At 35.4% G+C, this 15,920-nt stretch overlaps 1 protein-coding gene across 3 annotated transcripts in view; it reads left to right on the top strand.

The window, feature by feature from the left end:
• Positions 1–15,506, top strand: part of Appl (amyloid-beta-like protein) — a 45,278-nt gene extending 29,772 nt beyond the window's left edge. Inside the window, exons 5-15 of one of the 3 annotated variants that reach the window (XM_083048292.1) lie at positions 2,968–3,058; positions 3,920–4,050; positions 7,439–7,664; positions 8,032–8,242; positions 8,517–8,699; positions 8,943–9,014; positions 9,092–9,282; positions 9,503–9,603; positions 9,676–9,902; positions 10,057–10,203; positions 10,651–15,506. In XM_083048292.1, the coding sequence (XP_082904418.1) occupies positions 2,968–3,058; positions 3,920–4,050; positions 7,439–7,664; positions 8,032–8,242; positions 8,517–8,699; positions 8,943–9,014; positions 9,092–9,282; positions 9,503–9,603; positions 9,676–9,902; positions 10,057–10,203; positions 10,651–10,761 (1,691 nt within the window). In that variant the 3' untranslated portion in view covers positions 10,762–15,506. Of the gene's footprint in view, positions 1–2,967; positions 3,059–3,919; positions 4,051–7,438; positions 7,665–8,031; positions 8,243–8,516; positions 8,700–8,942; positions 9,015–9,091; positions 9,283–9,442; positions 9,604–9,675; positions 9,903–10,056; positions 10,204–10,650 lie in introns of all 3 variants that reach the window. The other 2 variants (XM_083048291.1, XM_083048290.1) reach the window with 2 other exon arrangements.
• Positions 15,507–15,920: the final 414 nt, after the last annotated feature.

The following is a 15,920-nucleotide window of genomic DNA, read 5'->3' as shown; positions in this document are numbered from 1 at the left end:
TCTTTTGTGTACTAAATAAAACGCCAAGAAGGAGCTACATTAATTTTCACATATCTTGTCAGAAATGTCATGTGATGTACTAGAATTCTGGGCTAACATAAAGTATAATGTAATAATTTATCGACCGTATCGCGACATAAATAAAATCCTCGGAGGAAACGGGATGACATAAGTCAATATAATGATGTGATATGTACATTTGTATGTGCTTCAATATTTATTGTGTTGATATTTCAGTTTGATTGATTGATAAGATAAAAATCCGCTTGTACATAAAAAACGGTTCGATAATCGTGAAAACCTTCGCATACGCGGTGAATTTCGCGTAATGTCTGATTCTTGATAATTGTAAGAAAATATTGATTCTGAGAGCCATCGCGCGCTATGGATGAGTCGACCGATCGGTCGTGAGCTCATCGATAATGCGGTAGAGGCGGCCATGAGAAATGAAGAGATCGATCTCCAACGGCGGGGATTTAGTTATAAATTTAGCAGGACGCTCGATCTGTTCCGGAAGAATTCAATTTGTAGAGTCAATACGTTGTGTAACGGACAACGCGATATCTGCTGTCGGATTGTCTGCTCGGCTACCTTTCTGATCAGCCTTTTTATCGCGCCGAAGAACGAAAGAACTATCGCGAACGTGACATCGCGCAGCAGCAGGATTCACAAGATCGTATATACTTACTTTCCTTTCTTTCCTCGTATGATTACTCGCTTCCGAAGCGATTGACAAGTGTAGCAGGTATCTTTATTTCAGCTTGTAAACGTTTTTTTTTTTTTTTTTTTTTTTGTACAATTGAACGATACACTGCAAGAGAGTGAGAGAGAAAAAGAGTTAGTTTATAATTTAGTAAAGTCTATCTTAGACCTCTCTCTTGACGTTAATTAAAGTGGACCTTATAAATTATAAACCAAAACCGTCCTTGCTCTGAACTCTTCAATTTGCGTGAAGTAACTTAACTGTGGAATATTCTAAATCAAATAACGCAAAGTTTGATGAAACTGGTAAAAAGACATTAGAAAAACATTCATTAAAGTAAAAGAAAAATGTATTTACATATATAAGCTATTTTACTATTACCCAGATGAAAAATGTTGCATTTTTTTATTTCAAATAATTTTATTTTAATGTATTTTTAATTAAAATAGTAATTGTAAATATACATATATTCGATATTGAAAACTGCAAAGTTGCGGAACGATGATAATTTACTTTCAATAAAAGTCCGCTGCAAGTTTGTTTAAAAAGCCAACGTTAAAGTTTGATCTGATAGAACTTATATACTCGCATATTTTAGAGTGGTTAAAAAAATAGAGATTCTTTTTTTTCTAATCGAGTATCTACATTTAAATATATCTACACGACTAAAATAAATAATTAAATCAAAATGTAAATAATATTATTTATTTATACATATATACTGACAGACACGTAAACATCGAAAAACTTTGAAGTGACCTATTAAAGCATTAAAAATCATGCCTCATTTTCTAATCATGTTAGATAAATGCCATTATTCCGATAAATTGGTCACGCGTTCTGCATCTTTAATTATCCTCGTTAATCATTTCTTCGTCGAATATTCTTACGCAAAATTCTGACTATAAAATCGGGTTTTTTGTATTGTATTTAATTTTTGTCTTACTTTATTATTATTATTTAAGAACTTTACTTATAAAATAATACTTATAAAATAGAGTGCGCTTTCATGTAAATAAAAATATAGCTGCATTTAGAGCTTTTCATTATACTTTTACATTCTCTGACGGGAGAGAATGATACACGAAATATACTCGAAAACAAATTGGAGAAGTGGTTAATACCCTCGAAGAGATAGTCTGCGTGACTAGCTTTATTGATTAGCACTGGTGAATGTACCGATGCGTCATTCGCTAAACGCGTTTCCATTTCGCCGTCTGTCCTCTCACGTCTTCTTTTTGCGTATTCTATCGCATTTATACAAAGCTCTGTAGCAATCAACGGTATATATAGTAGACAAATAGATTATCAAGAAATTGTCGTTGCTTATTTTTTATATTTTATTTTCCTTACACTGAAGTGTTTCTCAAATGCAGATATATGATTATATAATGTATGTATAGATATTGCGTGTTTACATAATTTCCTAACTTTAGTATTATGATTGCACGTATCCTCCTGCGTGCATACTTAAATAGAGAATCTCACAAGTAAAGATATTTTAAAAATAAATTTTCTGATAAATTTTATGTCAATTTTTCTTTAGAAAAATTTTTAAGGAAAACTATTGTTATGCTGAAACTTTTCAATATTATAAAACAGAGAATAATTAAACGCGGAAATTAAAATTTCTGGAAAATTAAAGTTTATTTAAATTTAAATTAAAAAATATTTTTTTTTTGTTATTTGCTTATATTTTCTAGTAGCCTCACGAAGTGAAAACAAATTTTACTTAAACTTTTTATTATCTGAAAATTATTAATACCTTGATATTTTGTGAGAAATTAATTCTATATATATATATATCATCGAATTTATCATTAAAATTATAATTAAAAATTCTAAGAGGACATTTAATATATGAAATATAGGTATAAGAAATATGTAATATATGCTGAATCCTAAAAATGCAATACTTAAAGGATGCAATACTAAAGATTAAAGGATATATAAAATTTGTTTTAAGTAAACGTTTCATGTTTGAAGAGAGTCATATGGATAGATTCGGCAACTATTGATTTCATATATTTCGGTAACATATTTACATACACAGATACGTCGTCTACAAATTTAAATTTATACTTTGACTGCTGTTGCAATATAAATTATATATATATAAAGGGAGAGAGAGAAAAAGAGAAAAATTATATATCGTCAGAAATAGCGAATAAGAATAAATACCGGAGATGTCCGACCTTTACTAGTTTAATCGAGGCTTTTCTTGAATTCGAGCTACTGCAATATGTACCATTTGCTACTTTCAGAGGGACCCTTCCAGAGCGACGCACTTCTCGTGCCGGAGGGCTGTCTCTTTGATCATCTTCATAATCAAACAAAATGCTGGGATTCTCACAGGTAACGAACGTATATACGCGAATACATCTGCTGAGCGAAATTATTTCTCGAGTTTAAGCTTACAACGTTCGCGTACCATCAATTGAGCAATTCGAACAAGAATAGTTTAATTACAGTCTTTTCGTTAACAAAAAAAGCAAAGGCCTTTTGATTTTTGATTCCATTGTTTCAACGAGCTTATTATTGTATTTTATTAACGAGTTATTATATTAAATAAGTCTCCTAGTTCTGACATATGTGCTGTCATACATTTTTGATTATTTCATCTTATTCCGTCGTGTACCTAATTAGGAACTATAACTCGGCTACACAGAGAGAATTTTCTCTTAGAATTTACCCTTAAATATTAATCAGTAAGCATAGTAAAATGAATCAAACATATTTTATATTTTATTGTGATAGATATTTTTATCGTGATAAATATTAATCAGAAAAATTCTCATAAAATTCTTTCTAAGAAAGAATAAATATTAATTCTTATATATTATTCTAATAAAGAATAAATATTCTAAGAAAGAATTTTATGAGAATTTTTCTGATTAATATTTATCACAACAAAAATAATAATATCTATTACAATAAAATATAAAATATGTTTGATTAATTTTACTATGCAGTTTAGTAAAGTGTTAAGTGTAAGTGTCTTTCCATACCATATTGTCCCACGATTACCATGATTTTCAGGGTAAATTCTAAGAGAAAATTCTCTCGGTGTAGTCGCTACCTTCGCGAATTCCTCTCGCGATGTTACACGTCGATTCGAAGGAGATCGCGATTTCGCAAGTCCGTTTATCGCGTCTTAGGAGATCGAGTGCCCGTCCTGGAGTACACGTGACTGCATCAAGGGAATTTGTGTTTCAGTTGGAACACCACGGCGGCGGAGACCTGTCGGGAGCGAAACATGAACCTGCGTAGCTTCGCGATGCTGCTGCCTTGCGGTATATCTCTGTTTTCCGGTGTCGAGTTTGTTTGCTGCCCGAAACACCTGAAAGGTACGTAACGTACGTACGCTTGTTTTATCACTCATACTTTTCATTCATTCATACTTCTCATTTTCTCTGGCGCGAAAGAGAAAGAGAGAGAGAGACGCAGCGAGTCCTATAAGGGGGATAAGCACAGAGAAGTCATTTTCGCGAGCTTTCGAGAGAAACGAATAATTATAGCGTTCCTCCGGTTCCTTCCGAGGAGGATCGTGCCGGCTTCTTCGTCTTCATGCATATTCCATCGATGCGAACGTTTCGCTGCGTCTGCACCTCGACATCCTTTCCTTCCAGACGAGCCGAGTCTCCTCTTAACGCGAGGTCATTTTACCGTAAAGTAGGAATATTTGCGGCGATCTCTTACTTCGAGATTCAACTTTCGCGAATCTCTCTAGCCTGTCTCTATTAAATATATTGGACTTTTAATAATGTGGCAAAATCCAATTGCATATGCAGTTTGTCGTATGTAATATTTTTGGAGTATATGGAATAATTATGTTTATTTAACTCGAAGAAGAAATTTTTCTCTTGGTTTATTTGGAGCAAGACTATCCGTAATAATACTACAAGTAATCCTATTTTACGGTACAAAAGGACAATGAAACGTTAAATAATCGTAGCGCACAATATTGGATAAATTCATTATGCAGAATCCATTGACTTTCTCACTTGCATTCGTTATTTACTTTGATAATATTATCAGACTCGCGCGTTTCTACGAAGCTTTGCATTATATAGCTTTTTTGCTTTGACACGATATTATAATACCGTATACTATTATTTCGCCTTTCTGTTATTTCATTTTGTATACGATTAATGGAACGCGTGTCTAATCAAAAAGCATATCGAAAGAGAGAGAAATCGTGGAAGCATGACTATTTACGACGAATTCGCGGCGTATTTATTGCGCGGTAGAAATACTCGGCTGTCCGTTTTCAATCGACTGTCACAAAGAACAAAAAGAGAGAACGACTATAGGTGGGTGCAAAGAGAGTGTATTAAACGAGGGGGTAGGAGAGGGTGCCACCTACTTCGCCTCGCTTCCTTCTTCGTCTCCTTCCAACACCCTGGCTGGCTCGAGCCACCCTCTGCAAGCTCTCTCTCTCTTTTCCTCGCCGCAAGCTCTCTTGTCTTCTCTCTCTCGTGCAATCAATAATGTTCGCCACCGACGTTCCCGACGACTGCGCAACGTAACACGCCATAGCTTTCGGCGTCGCTGCGCAACTTTTCTTTCCTATGCATCATATATAATAGGCTCGATTAACACGCACGGGGGTTGTCCGTTTTGTCCGCTATGTGCGTCTGCTTGAATGTTATACTCCATTATTTTCAGGATAGGTAATGTAACTCTGGGATGAGACGTGTCGTCCGGAGGATGAAAAATGGGACTATATATATACATATATATTCGCCAAATAAAGCTAAGATATAATACATTTCAGGGAAATATATACATGGTCATATACAGAGTACTCGGTAATAGATATACTTGAACAGAACGTGAGATTTTTTTTTATCTTTGCGAGAAACTAAAATATTATCTCTTCATTGAAATAATTTTGGCAATTTTTGTTTTTTGATATTTTAATATCAATTAAGTTTCAATTTAAGGTTCTCACGGTTAAATGAATTATTAAAGTCGAGAAATTAAAAACTTAAATTAACAAAAAAAATGTTTTTCAAACTAATTAAAAAATTTTTCAATTTTTTGCCTTAAACTTTCCTGAAATCTTCATTTAAAAAAAAATATTATTACCTTGACATTTGTACATTTCAAAATTTTTGAAACAATAGATCCAATTTCAGATGACCTTCTCCACTTCAAACACTTTTAATTGAAGAAAATTACCTAGTAAAAAAGCTGAATTTATAAAAATGAAACAGATATAAATGAGTTTATTATTGCAAGAAAATAAATTTACATTTTGAGAAAAACTCTCGATTATTTCAAAAATACATATAATGCAATGCTGCGTCTTTTATAATATACCTATGTCTTTGTTATAAATTGACATTGATAGGCTTTGAATTTCTGTCATCTTTGTATGCTTTTTTGTTCGACATTTCCGATCGATCCCGGATAAACCATTCTCGCGAGGTATCTATAACTCTCTATGACGAACAATCGTGACATAAGGCAACCCCCGGAGAAACTGTCAACGCTTGCAGTTACCGCATATCTATCGTATGACCCAGATAAAATGACGACGCAGGTGTATATGGTCAGAAGGGACTTTTGTCTGCCTTTGCAGAAGTCGAGAAGTCGTCTCATCAGAGTATCTATTCTCGGCGAATGAGACACATCTCGAGAACCTAGTTAGCCAAGATGCGTTCCGCTTCTCTTTCATGGTAAGCCGGTGAAATTAGAATTTCTAAACTGGAAAGATGCGACACCAAGAAACTGGAATGAGAATAAAATTCGTTAAAATTTTACATTGAAATTTCGACGGCAATCTCCTCTAATTACTTTTAATCCTTACAGAAATATATCGCACATAAATATTTCGCGAGAGGTGTTTAGCAAGAATTTTATCGGGTAAATTTTTAATTTTTAATTAACTAACAACTCAGATATTGAAACTTACAATTTTTTCCAGAACGAATTTTTCTCGATCTATTTTTATTTAATTCGTCCACCTTTTACGGAGAATAAACGTTCGTTCGTAGAAATTACTTCGATATTCAGCCTGATATTTATTTACGTACGTGGAGGAGAATCGCGAGATCGCCGGCTCGATTGTCGTCAATTATGTCTGTAAAATTATCCAGTTGCAATGCATATGCATGCACAGATCGGATCGACTCGCCGTTCTTTCCAAGTATGTATATCGATAAATAATCAAGCGGCAGTCCAGTGATACACCGGCAGTGTATCACTGGTGCGCGCATTGATTTAGATTATGGGCCAGAATTCCGCGGAGCTATCTGCGGCCAGCCCAATCCCGTCCATTTACTATTCAAACAATGGCAGTCGATATACTGGAATGTGCGCGCAGACAGGAATTCCAATAATTGCACCGATCGCACCGAGTATGTATGTATGCGACGAACGTATATGTGTGTGTAACGTCGAATCGTTAGATATCGTTAGAAAAACGCGAGAAAAATGCAGAAAGATATGGTCGTATAATCAACTACGAACATAATAGTATTAATTGTGTTGATAAAAATTAATTTAAAAAATCGTTCTCTATTTTTTTTCTTTTTTTTTTTTTTCTTTACGCAGGTTTCACGTACGCGATGGAGAATCTATTTATTTATCTATATCGGAATCGATACGTAGTGTATTTTATGTATAATAATTGTAATAATTAATGTATAATAATAAATATAAAAATAATAATTGAATTATTTGAAAGATACATATAACGTGTAAAAATATATACTTGTCTTCTTGCAGAGAACGTGAAAGTGAAGAAGCCAATCGATTTGCCTATCCCGAAAAGCATGGACGACGATCTCGACGAGGACGAGGACGATCTCGACGACGAGGATGACCTGGATACCGATGCCGAGGACGAGGATAACTCTGACGGTGATCTCGACGATGTGCTTAGCGATCAACCCGATGAGGATGAAAGCGAGGAGGAATACGACGATCTCGACGATTATGACACGACCACCAGGTGATTAGAAATGATGATCAGTGTCTTCGCTTTTGCGAGAGATAAGCTCTGTCACATCATATATCATATAATAAATTCTTTAAGCTCTAAAGCTATTTAGATTTAATTTTTTTTAAATTTTGAGAAAGAGAGCTTCAGCTGGCTTTATATTTAATTAGATATACGAATTATTAATTATATATTTATCTTAATATAAATCCGTCGACCATCAACGACTGAAGCTCTGTCACATCATATATTATATATTATAATAGTCTCTTCAAGCTAAAGTTTTTTAGAATTTTAGAAAGAGACAGAGCTTCAGTTGACTTTATATTTAATTAGATGTACAAATTATTAATTGTATATTTGTCTTAATATAAATCAGTCGACCATCAACAACCGTTTCCACGACGGAGAAAATCAAACAAGAGGCGACAGCGATGCCGCTGCCTGTAAGCACGAGTACGCAGCAGCCATCCCAACCACAGGGCACGCCCGATCCTTATCTGACGCACTTCGATCCGCGATCCGAGCATCAGAGTTACAAGCAAGCTCAGATGCGACTCGAGGAGGTGCACAAGGAGAAAGTGACGAAAGTAAGTTCGATGATATAGTTGCAATAGAGAAAGTGAGGCAAAATATTAGTAGTTTGTATCTGGTAGCATCATATTGCATATCTCTTCACCTATAAATAGAATGGAGAAAGCGAACGTAGAATATAATCGATCGCTTGTAATCGATTAGATCAAGTTTAGATATACTGAAATTTATATTGAAAATGAAATAAGAAAAATAAATCGTATATTTGGAAGAGGCAATATTATGGCGCGGGACATGGGTGTCGAAATCTTTGTGCTACAACGCTTTCAGGTGATGAAGGATTGGAGTGACCTCGAGGAGAGATATCAGGACATCAGGGCCCACGATCCCGTCGCCGCGGATGCTTTCAAGCGCTGGATGACGGCGCGATTCCAAGAGACGGTTGCCGCGCTCGAGGAAAGCGGCGCCGCGGAGAAGCATCAATTAAGCGCGATGCATCAACAAAGAGTGCAAGTACGTGGAAATGATATGATATGTGTATTCTAGAGAAGCGACGTCAGTCCGTTTAAATTTAAAACGTTACGAATTATGAAAAGATACTTAAATAAATTTTAATGAAATCTTTAAAATTTATCTTGAATTTGTTATTTTCAAATTAAAGGAATTAATTTAAGAAATATTTAACGAAAATAGATCTGTATATAATAATAATTTATTGAATGAAAATTAAATTCTATAATAATTTTTGTTTCTTAGGAGGCTGTTAAACAGAGAAACGAAGAAGCCATGTCATGTTATACGGCGGCACTTAATGAAACGCCGCCGAATGTAAGTTTCTATATATTTTTTTACGCAGATAAATACTTTTTTACCTCTGTCTTACATTGCTCTCTATGTCATTATAGATGCACCGCATTCAAAAATGTCTGCAAAAGTTACTCAGAGCCCTTCATAAAGACAGGCACCATACGATCGCTCATTACAAGCATCTCCTCGACAGCAGTTTGGAACAGGCGCAACGAGAGAAACCGGCCACTTTGGAGCACCTGGCGGAAATCGATAGGATTACCAATCAGAGTCTCTTGATGTTGGAACGGTAATATTTTATTCTACAGTTTTTCTTCGAACACGTTAATAAATACGCGAATCACGCGATACGGATTTGCACGCAAAGCGAAAACGCCGCGGTCGTTAAAAAGAAAGAAAAAGAAAAAAAAAAAAAACGCTAGACTCATTTTTTCTTTTCTTATGTTCAGATATCCAGACCTAAGCGCGAAGATCGGCCGTCTCATGGACGATTACGTTTTGGCCCTCAGGAGTAAAGATGAGACTCCGGGTTTGCTGCTGGCGATGACGCGGGAAGCGGAGGCAGCCATCCTAGACAAGTACCAGGCTGATGTTGCCAGCAAGCAGCAAGGTATTTACGATAAATTGTCGAGCTATTGAATTTTGTATGAGAGTGTTTTATACTTTACTTTATACTTTACAGAGAAGGAACATCAGAAGCAGCTCGAGCGAGCGCGCAAAGAGCAACGTAAGGCTGAACGCGGTGAGCTTCGCACGGAGCAGGAACAACACGAGGAGACCGACTCGGCAATCGATACCAAGGACATTCCTCAGCAATCGGAGCAAACCGTCGCGGTCGCCGCTATGCATAACGAGGGAGTAGTCAGAGCAGCTCACAGCATGACTCATGATGTCTCTCATTCCGAGCCAGTAAGAGAGTTTACTGCAGCTAAAAAGTCATAATTATTGTTGTTTAAAAATTAATTATTTATTTATCAATTAAAGAATTAGAATTTTTTGATAGAAAAAAATCTATGAATTTCTTGTCGATACAATATATCAATAAATCCCATTACTTTCGCAGGGTTACTCTGTAAGGCGAGAAGTGTATCACAGAGAAAGTCGATCCGTCTACTTCACACTCGCATTCGCTGGCATAGCACTTATGGCGGCTGCAGTTGTGGGTGTCGCGGTATTCAAGAGACGCAGCGCGAGAAGTCCTCACAGCCAAGTATGTTGTCGCATTAAAAGATAAATCGGTATCTTTATATATCATTGCAAGAATCGTATGAGTCAGTGATCATTTCTTGCGCACATATTTATATAATATTTATATAATATATAATATACTTTATTATATAATATAAATATATAATATATAATAAAGTATATTATATGAATATATATAATATACATCTTTTATATTTGTTTAATTTTTTAGTATATTATAACTAACATATAATGTAAATTTATATAATATATAATATTATATATATATGTATATATATATATTTATATAATAATATTTATATAATATACATCTTTTATATTTGTTTAATTTTTTAGTATATGATTAAACGAGAACTTGTGCGTGATGTAAGAGAAGTAATTATAATAATATAATTGCAATGTGAATTGTTATGTGATATGACGAGTAATGGTTCCTGATTTTCCACAGGGTTTCATCGAAGTCGATCAAGCAGCCACGCCAGAGGAACGGCACGTCGCGAATATGCAGATCAACGGTTACGAGAATCCTACATACAAATACTTCGAGGTGAAGGAATAATTCGCCCGAGGCCGTCGCCTCACACACAGTTTTCATTTCTGAAGCTGGTCGCAATCGCGTATTCGTTCTCGCGTATTTTCTTCAAGAATCTCATAGTATTTTGTTAGAGTAAGATAAATAATATGTATATCTCTAACCCTCCCCCGCGAGATTCTTCCGAAGATCCCCGGAACATGTATATTTCCCGGAGAGATGCGCTAATTCAGAAAACGCGTTTTTTCTTAATCGGCAGATCGCGCTTGCGACGAGAGACACATCGCGCGTATTATATCGTATCGCGTCCACTTGTTACGTGTAAATCGATTTTCGCAAAGAATTGACAATATGTGTAAAATAAAGTAAAGTTTGTAGCACAGCAGGGATACATGCTGGATGATGGGAACGAAACGGATTCTACGGGAGATAAAATGACGTAGAATTTACACACTTATATGTGCCATATACGAACACGAGTGTTACACGCTATCTTCGGAAGTATCTCATGCACATGCATTGTTTTCATATTACGTTGTCATATATAAAATACATGTCGGTATAAAAATACAGGAAGGAGCGCGCGTGTTGTGTAAAAGTAGAAAACGCCGTTTTTAGACTTACCTTGATGTTCCTCCGCCTCTACACGTTGCGCACTCGAATCGGAAGCTCCATGGATCGATGTCGTTGATCGTTAACCGATCAATCTCTCATTTCCTGGGGACGAACGGGTTCGAATGACGAATAGAACGTACGTTTACACGGACGATGTAAACGTCGTTGCGCTCCTTGCTGTATTTTTAGGTTCTGATATTTTCGGAGACAAACAATGGCAATAAAACATAACGCAGCTTAAGCACTACACGAAAAAAAAGCGATAGCGTTTTGTAGTAGCTTGTCACTGGGAGCAGCATGTAGACGTAAAATACTTTGATTAATCGCGTAATCGTTAACATTATGCTAAAGTAACCAAGCGCGAGCGAGCTACGCGGCACTCTTAAAATATCAGAACACACGCCTCATGTTATCACGTTGCACGTCTCACCTCTTACCTTCGTGATGCAGCTGTTTTATTCCCTCCGTCTCCGTTCGATTCCCACTGCCTCGGTTTCTCTCGGTGACCTTTTTCAGTACTTAACGTCTATTACTTAGATGATAAAGAAAATAAAACCTTAAGACGTAAGGAAACTAAGAATCATTGACGTATATATCTCGAAGTTAATGAGACGACGATGAGGAAGCGAGCACTCTATCATTCCACGCGAAAGCCCATTGTTTTGTCGAGGTGCTGAGAACGCTAGCATGGAGAATGTTCGGCAGTTTCGTTCGATCTGGCCGACGAGAGATCGACGAGAGAAATCGTCGCGTCGGACAGATCACGCCGATGCTGCCGAACAAGAGGAACAGTTCAACCAGAGATCATTTTTGAGTGGCATTAGTACCTCCGACTGTATTAGGTCGAAAAAAAGAAGAAGAAGAGTAGCGGCTCTTGAGATGAGGGTTTCTCTTTCGTTTCCGCGTTTTGCGTTCTCGGGAAAAAAATAAGATCGTTCATACAATAACTATCTTAGGATATATTACTAATTATATACGACGACGACGACGATGATGATATAATATATATATTACACGTTTAATGCTTATATATTTGTATATGGTCAAACGAAAAAAAAAAGTAGTAGCCCGCACTTTAGCGCCAGGGTCGCGTGGGGAAAAAAGCACATATATTCTTCTTTTTTTTAAATCGAAAACTATTTTACGCGCTTTCGTCGAACTTATTTCGTAACAAACAAAAATAAAGGGCTTGCGATACGATACGGTGCATCTAACGCCGGCGCATGCATATATATATATATATATATATACACGCGCTGCCACAAAATCTACATAGCCATTAACCGTCCATTAGTGGTTGTGGTAAATGTGGTAATATTTAACCGCACACACCACACAGAGAAGTCTTAAAGACATCTAAAAAGCACGACGTCTTTACGATGAGTCTGAGAGAGATTAAGATATCTCTATGTCGTCTATGAAAGATTGCGATGTATTTTTAAACATCTAAAAGATTAGAACGTTTTTTTTTCTTTTTTTAGTTTTTACGACGTCTATCCTATGGCGGGGACACAATAAAGAGCGTATAAGCATCGCTATCGTTGGTGCACCGTTGTTGTACCTTGAGGCATTCGTATATATCTTGATATATCCTATTGGTATAATAATATATACGTGCGAAAGGGACGGATTCAGCTCGGCGGCGCGCGATTGGTTTAATCATTTTTATCGTGGTGAATAGCAATTAAAAATCGCGTTCTACATATTCTGTATTCTTATGTGAATAAGAACCCCGCACGAAATGTCCACACGCATAAGTATATACGTATTCCCGGTTACGTGCTGCAAAGTGGTCCTCATCCCCTTCAATTGCGCTCTTACACACTTTGCTACAACTGTGTCGCGCGCGATAATCGTCCGCACAAATCGAAGGGCGATTAAAAAGAAAGAAAGAAGAAATCCTTTAGATATTATATTCCTAAGCGCACTTGTGAAGCAGCTGCCTTTCTCCTATCTATCTTAATCGCGAATCACGTTGCACACACAGCGATCGTTTGCCTCTTCACGCAACTCCGGTGGAACAGTGTGTATAATCGAACAAGATGCTAGACACAGACATACACATAAACAACACACACATCGCTGAATGTTAAAAATATTATTTTAGATATATCATAAGATACGATAGCAATTATACCAGTGAATGTACTATGAACTATATGAATAACAACAGATAGCATCAATGCGTTAATAATAATAATGATATAAAATATCGATTATATATGTATATGTGTGTGTGTGTGTGTGTGTGTGTGCGCGACGTATGAATAATATATAGATAAATATATATATATATATATATACAAATATATATATGAAAATATACACATGCATATACATGTATACATATTAAATTAAACATTATGTACCTATAGCGTATATAGTCGTTAAACAACACATTGACAACATCGCATATAAAAGAACCTGACCTTGATACGGATTCACAGATGCTGAAGACCTTCCTTGAAAAAGAAAAACGATTGTACTTATTATTTTTCTAAGGATCTCTCTGCTCTCGTACAGAAAGATAGTTTGCGATTGGCCGGTATCGGAACTGATTTAATCGCGTATACATATATATCGTTTGTCAAATTCAACGCGATTGAGCAAGCAAAGCAAGATTTGGCACATTGTATCTCGCGTATATATAAATAAATATGTAAATCTCGAGACTCGCCGATCCGGAGGATATATTTACGGCAACAACGGTCCAATGTTTCTCCCCGATGACTTTCGTAGAAGATGTCGGGGTGGTATCAGTATTAGCCAGTTATAGTCGGAGCATATCATGTTTCGGTGATTCGGTTGTGGCGGGAAAGGAAAGATAAGGAAAAGAAAAAGAAAGATATGAAAAAAAAAGTATGCGCTTCAAGATACTGTGAATTTGCATCGGGCCACCTCCGTATATATAAGTTTAAGAATTGATTTTTGTAAAGAGGTAATAAGTATATATATATATTATATATATATATATATATTATATCGAGATAACTGAACTTAGCTTAAAAGCCATGTGAGACGTGAGGAAAAGGAGAAGAAGAAGAAGAAAAAAATATACGTCCTTCAAGCCGCAGTCCAGAGATTAGCAAGTCCAGAGACGGAGAAAGAGTTATAATAATGAGACTATAAAACACACTAGATTTTATTTTTACAGTTTTTTCAGTGTGTCTCCCCGCCGTGTCATTATTATTCTATCGTGTTTTGACATGAAAATATATCATTTTCATTGACTTTTGCGCGACGCGATAATTAATTATTTGGAAACTTTGGATTCTGCTTTCGCGCGTTGCGAGAAATAATTTAATGCGCGAAATAAAAAATTGTTTTTACGTTATCGTCCTTTTATCTCGTATATAAAAAGCTTAATATAATAACAACGCGTCGTATTTACATATAAATATATAATGCAGATGAAAATCTATGCGTGGCGTAAAGGTAATTCCCGATTGTTCTTAAAATATGTTTTTTTCATAGCAATGAAAATTGAAATTCTGAAAAATATACTATTTACTACTACGCACGCGAAAGATTTTGCTTTTCTCTTCTGTGAACAATGGCAATCCGGAAGCGGAAACGATGCAAAATAATTAATTGTGGCAATTATAAAGTGGGAGACTGCTATAAACAATCATTCCAAAGATAGAAAGATATTTGCGTCGTGTATTGTTGGAATTTTAATCGCATAATTATTATATCGAGAACTTCGCGCACAAAGAACGGCTTTATACATTTCTTTTAAATACATGAGATAATTAACACATATATATATATATAATTTATATATAAGAATTAAAGAGCTCAAGAGATGATTTTTCGTACGATTCGTGAGAAATCTTATTTCAGAGATACGATTTTTTCTCTTCATACTTATTGTATGTCTTATAAATTCCGTATTTTTTTGCACTTTCAATTCTTCTCTTTTATATTATAATAATTGCGATTGAAAGAAAATACCGTGATTCGCCGTTGTTCACGAAAAAAGAGCCAGTGTCGAAAGACTAAAAAAGAAACAAATTCTCCTCGTCCCTCTTTCTCCTTCGCAGGTGTTTCTCCTCGCCGCTCACAAGTTTTAACGCATTATTACACCCCATTGAAAAGAACGTATTGTGTTTGTGGATAAATGTAATTTTACTTATCAATAAATAAATTATAAAGAATCCCGATCGCGCCTGCTTGTCCTTCATTTTTATACAATTGTCTCGTTGAAATTTCGCGTATTAGATTATTGAAACAATTAAAGAATTAATTGAATGTTAAAATATATTGCTATTCAAAAATTTATTGATTAAATACTTGCATTTATCTTCTACATGATATATTAATATTAAAGTACAAAGTGTAATATTAATATTTAATTATTAATTGTGTAATTATCTTAATTAGAGCTATATAATTTAGTATGCAATCATTTATATACTTGATCTCATAAAGCGATTGACAGTTCTGAATCAAGATCGCATCTATCAAATGCGAGACAAAAGTCTCACTATATTTATGCGCGCATAAATGATCTAATTAAGAATCGAAACATATAGTATATATATCGTCTTTGTTATCGTCCAATTAAGACT

Source organism: Prenolepis imparis, unplaced genomic scaffold (genome assembly GCF_030444845.1).
Source record: "Prenolepis imparis isolate NDT839.2.m4 unplaced genomic scaffold, iyPreImpa1.0 SCAF_10, whole genome shotgun sequence".
Classification (NCBI taxonomy): Eukaryota; Metazoa; Arthropoda; class Insecta; order Hymenoptera; family Formicidae; genus Prenolepis; species Prenolepis imparis.
This window is presented reverse-complemented; position numbering and strand designations above follow the sequence as displayed.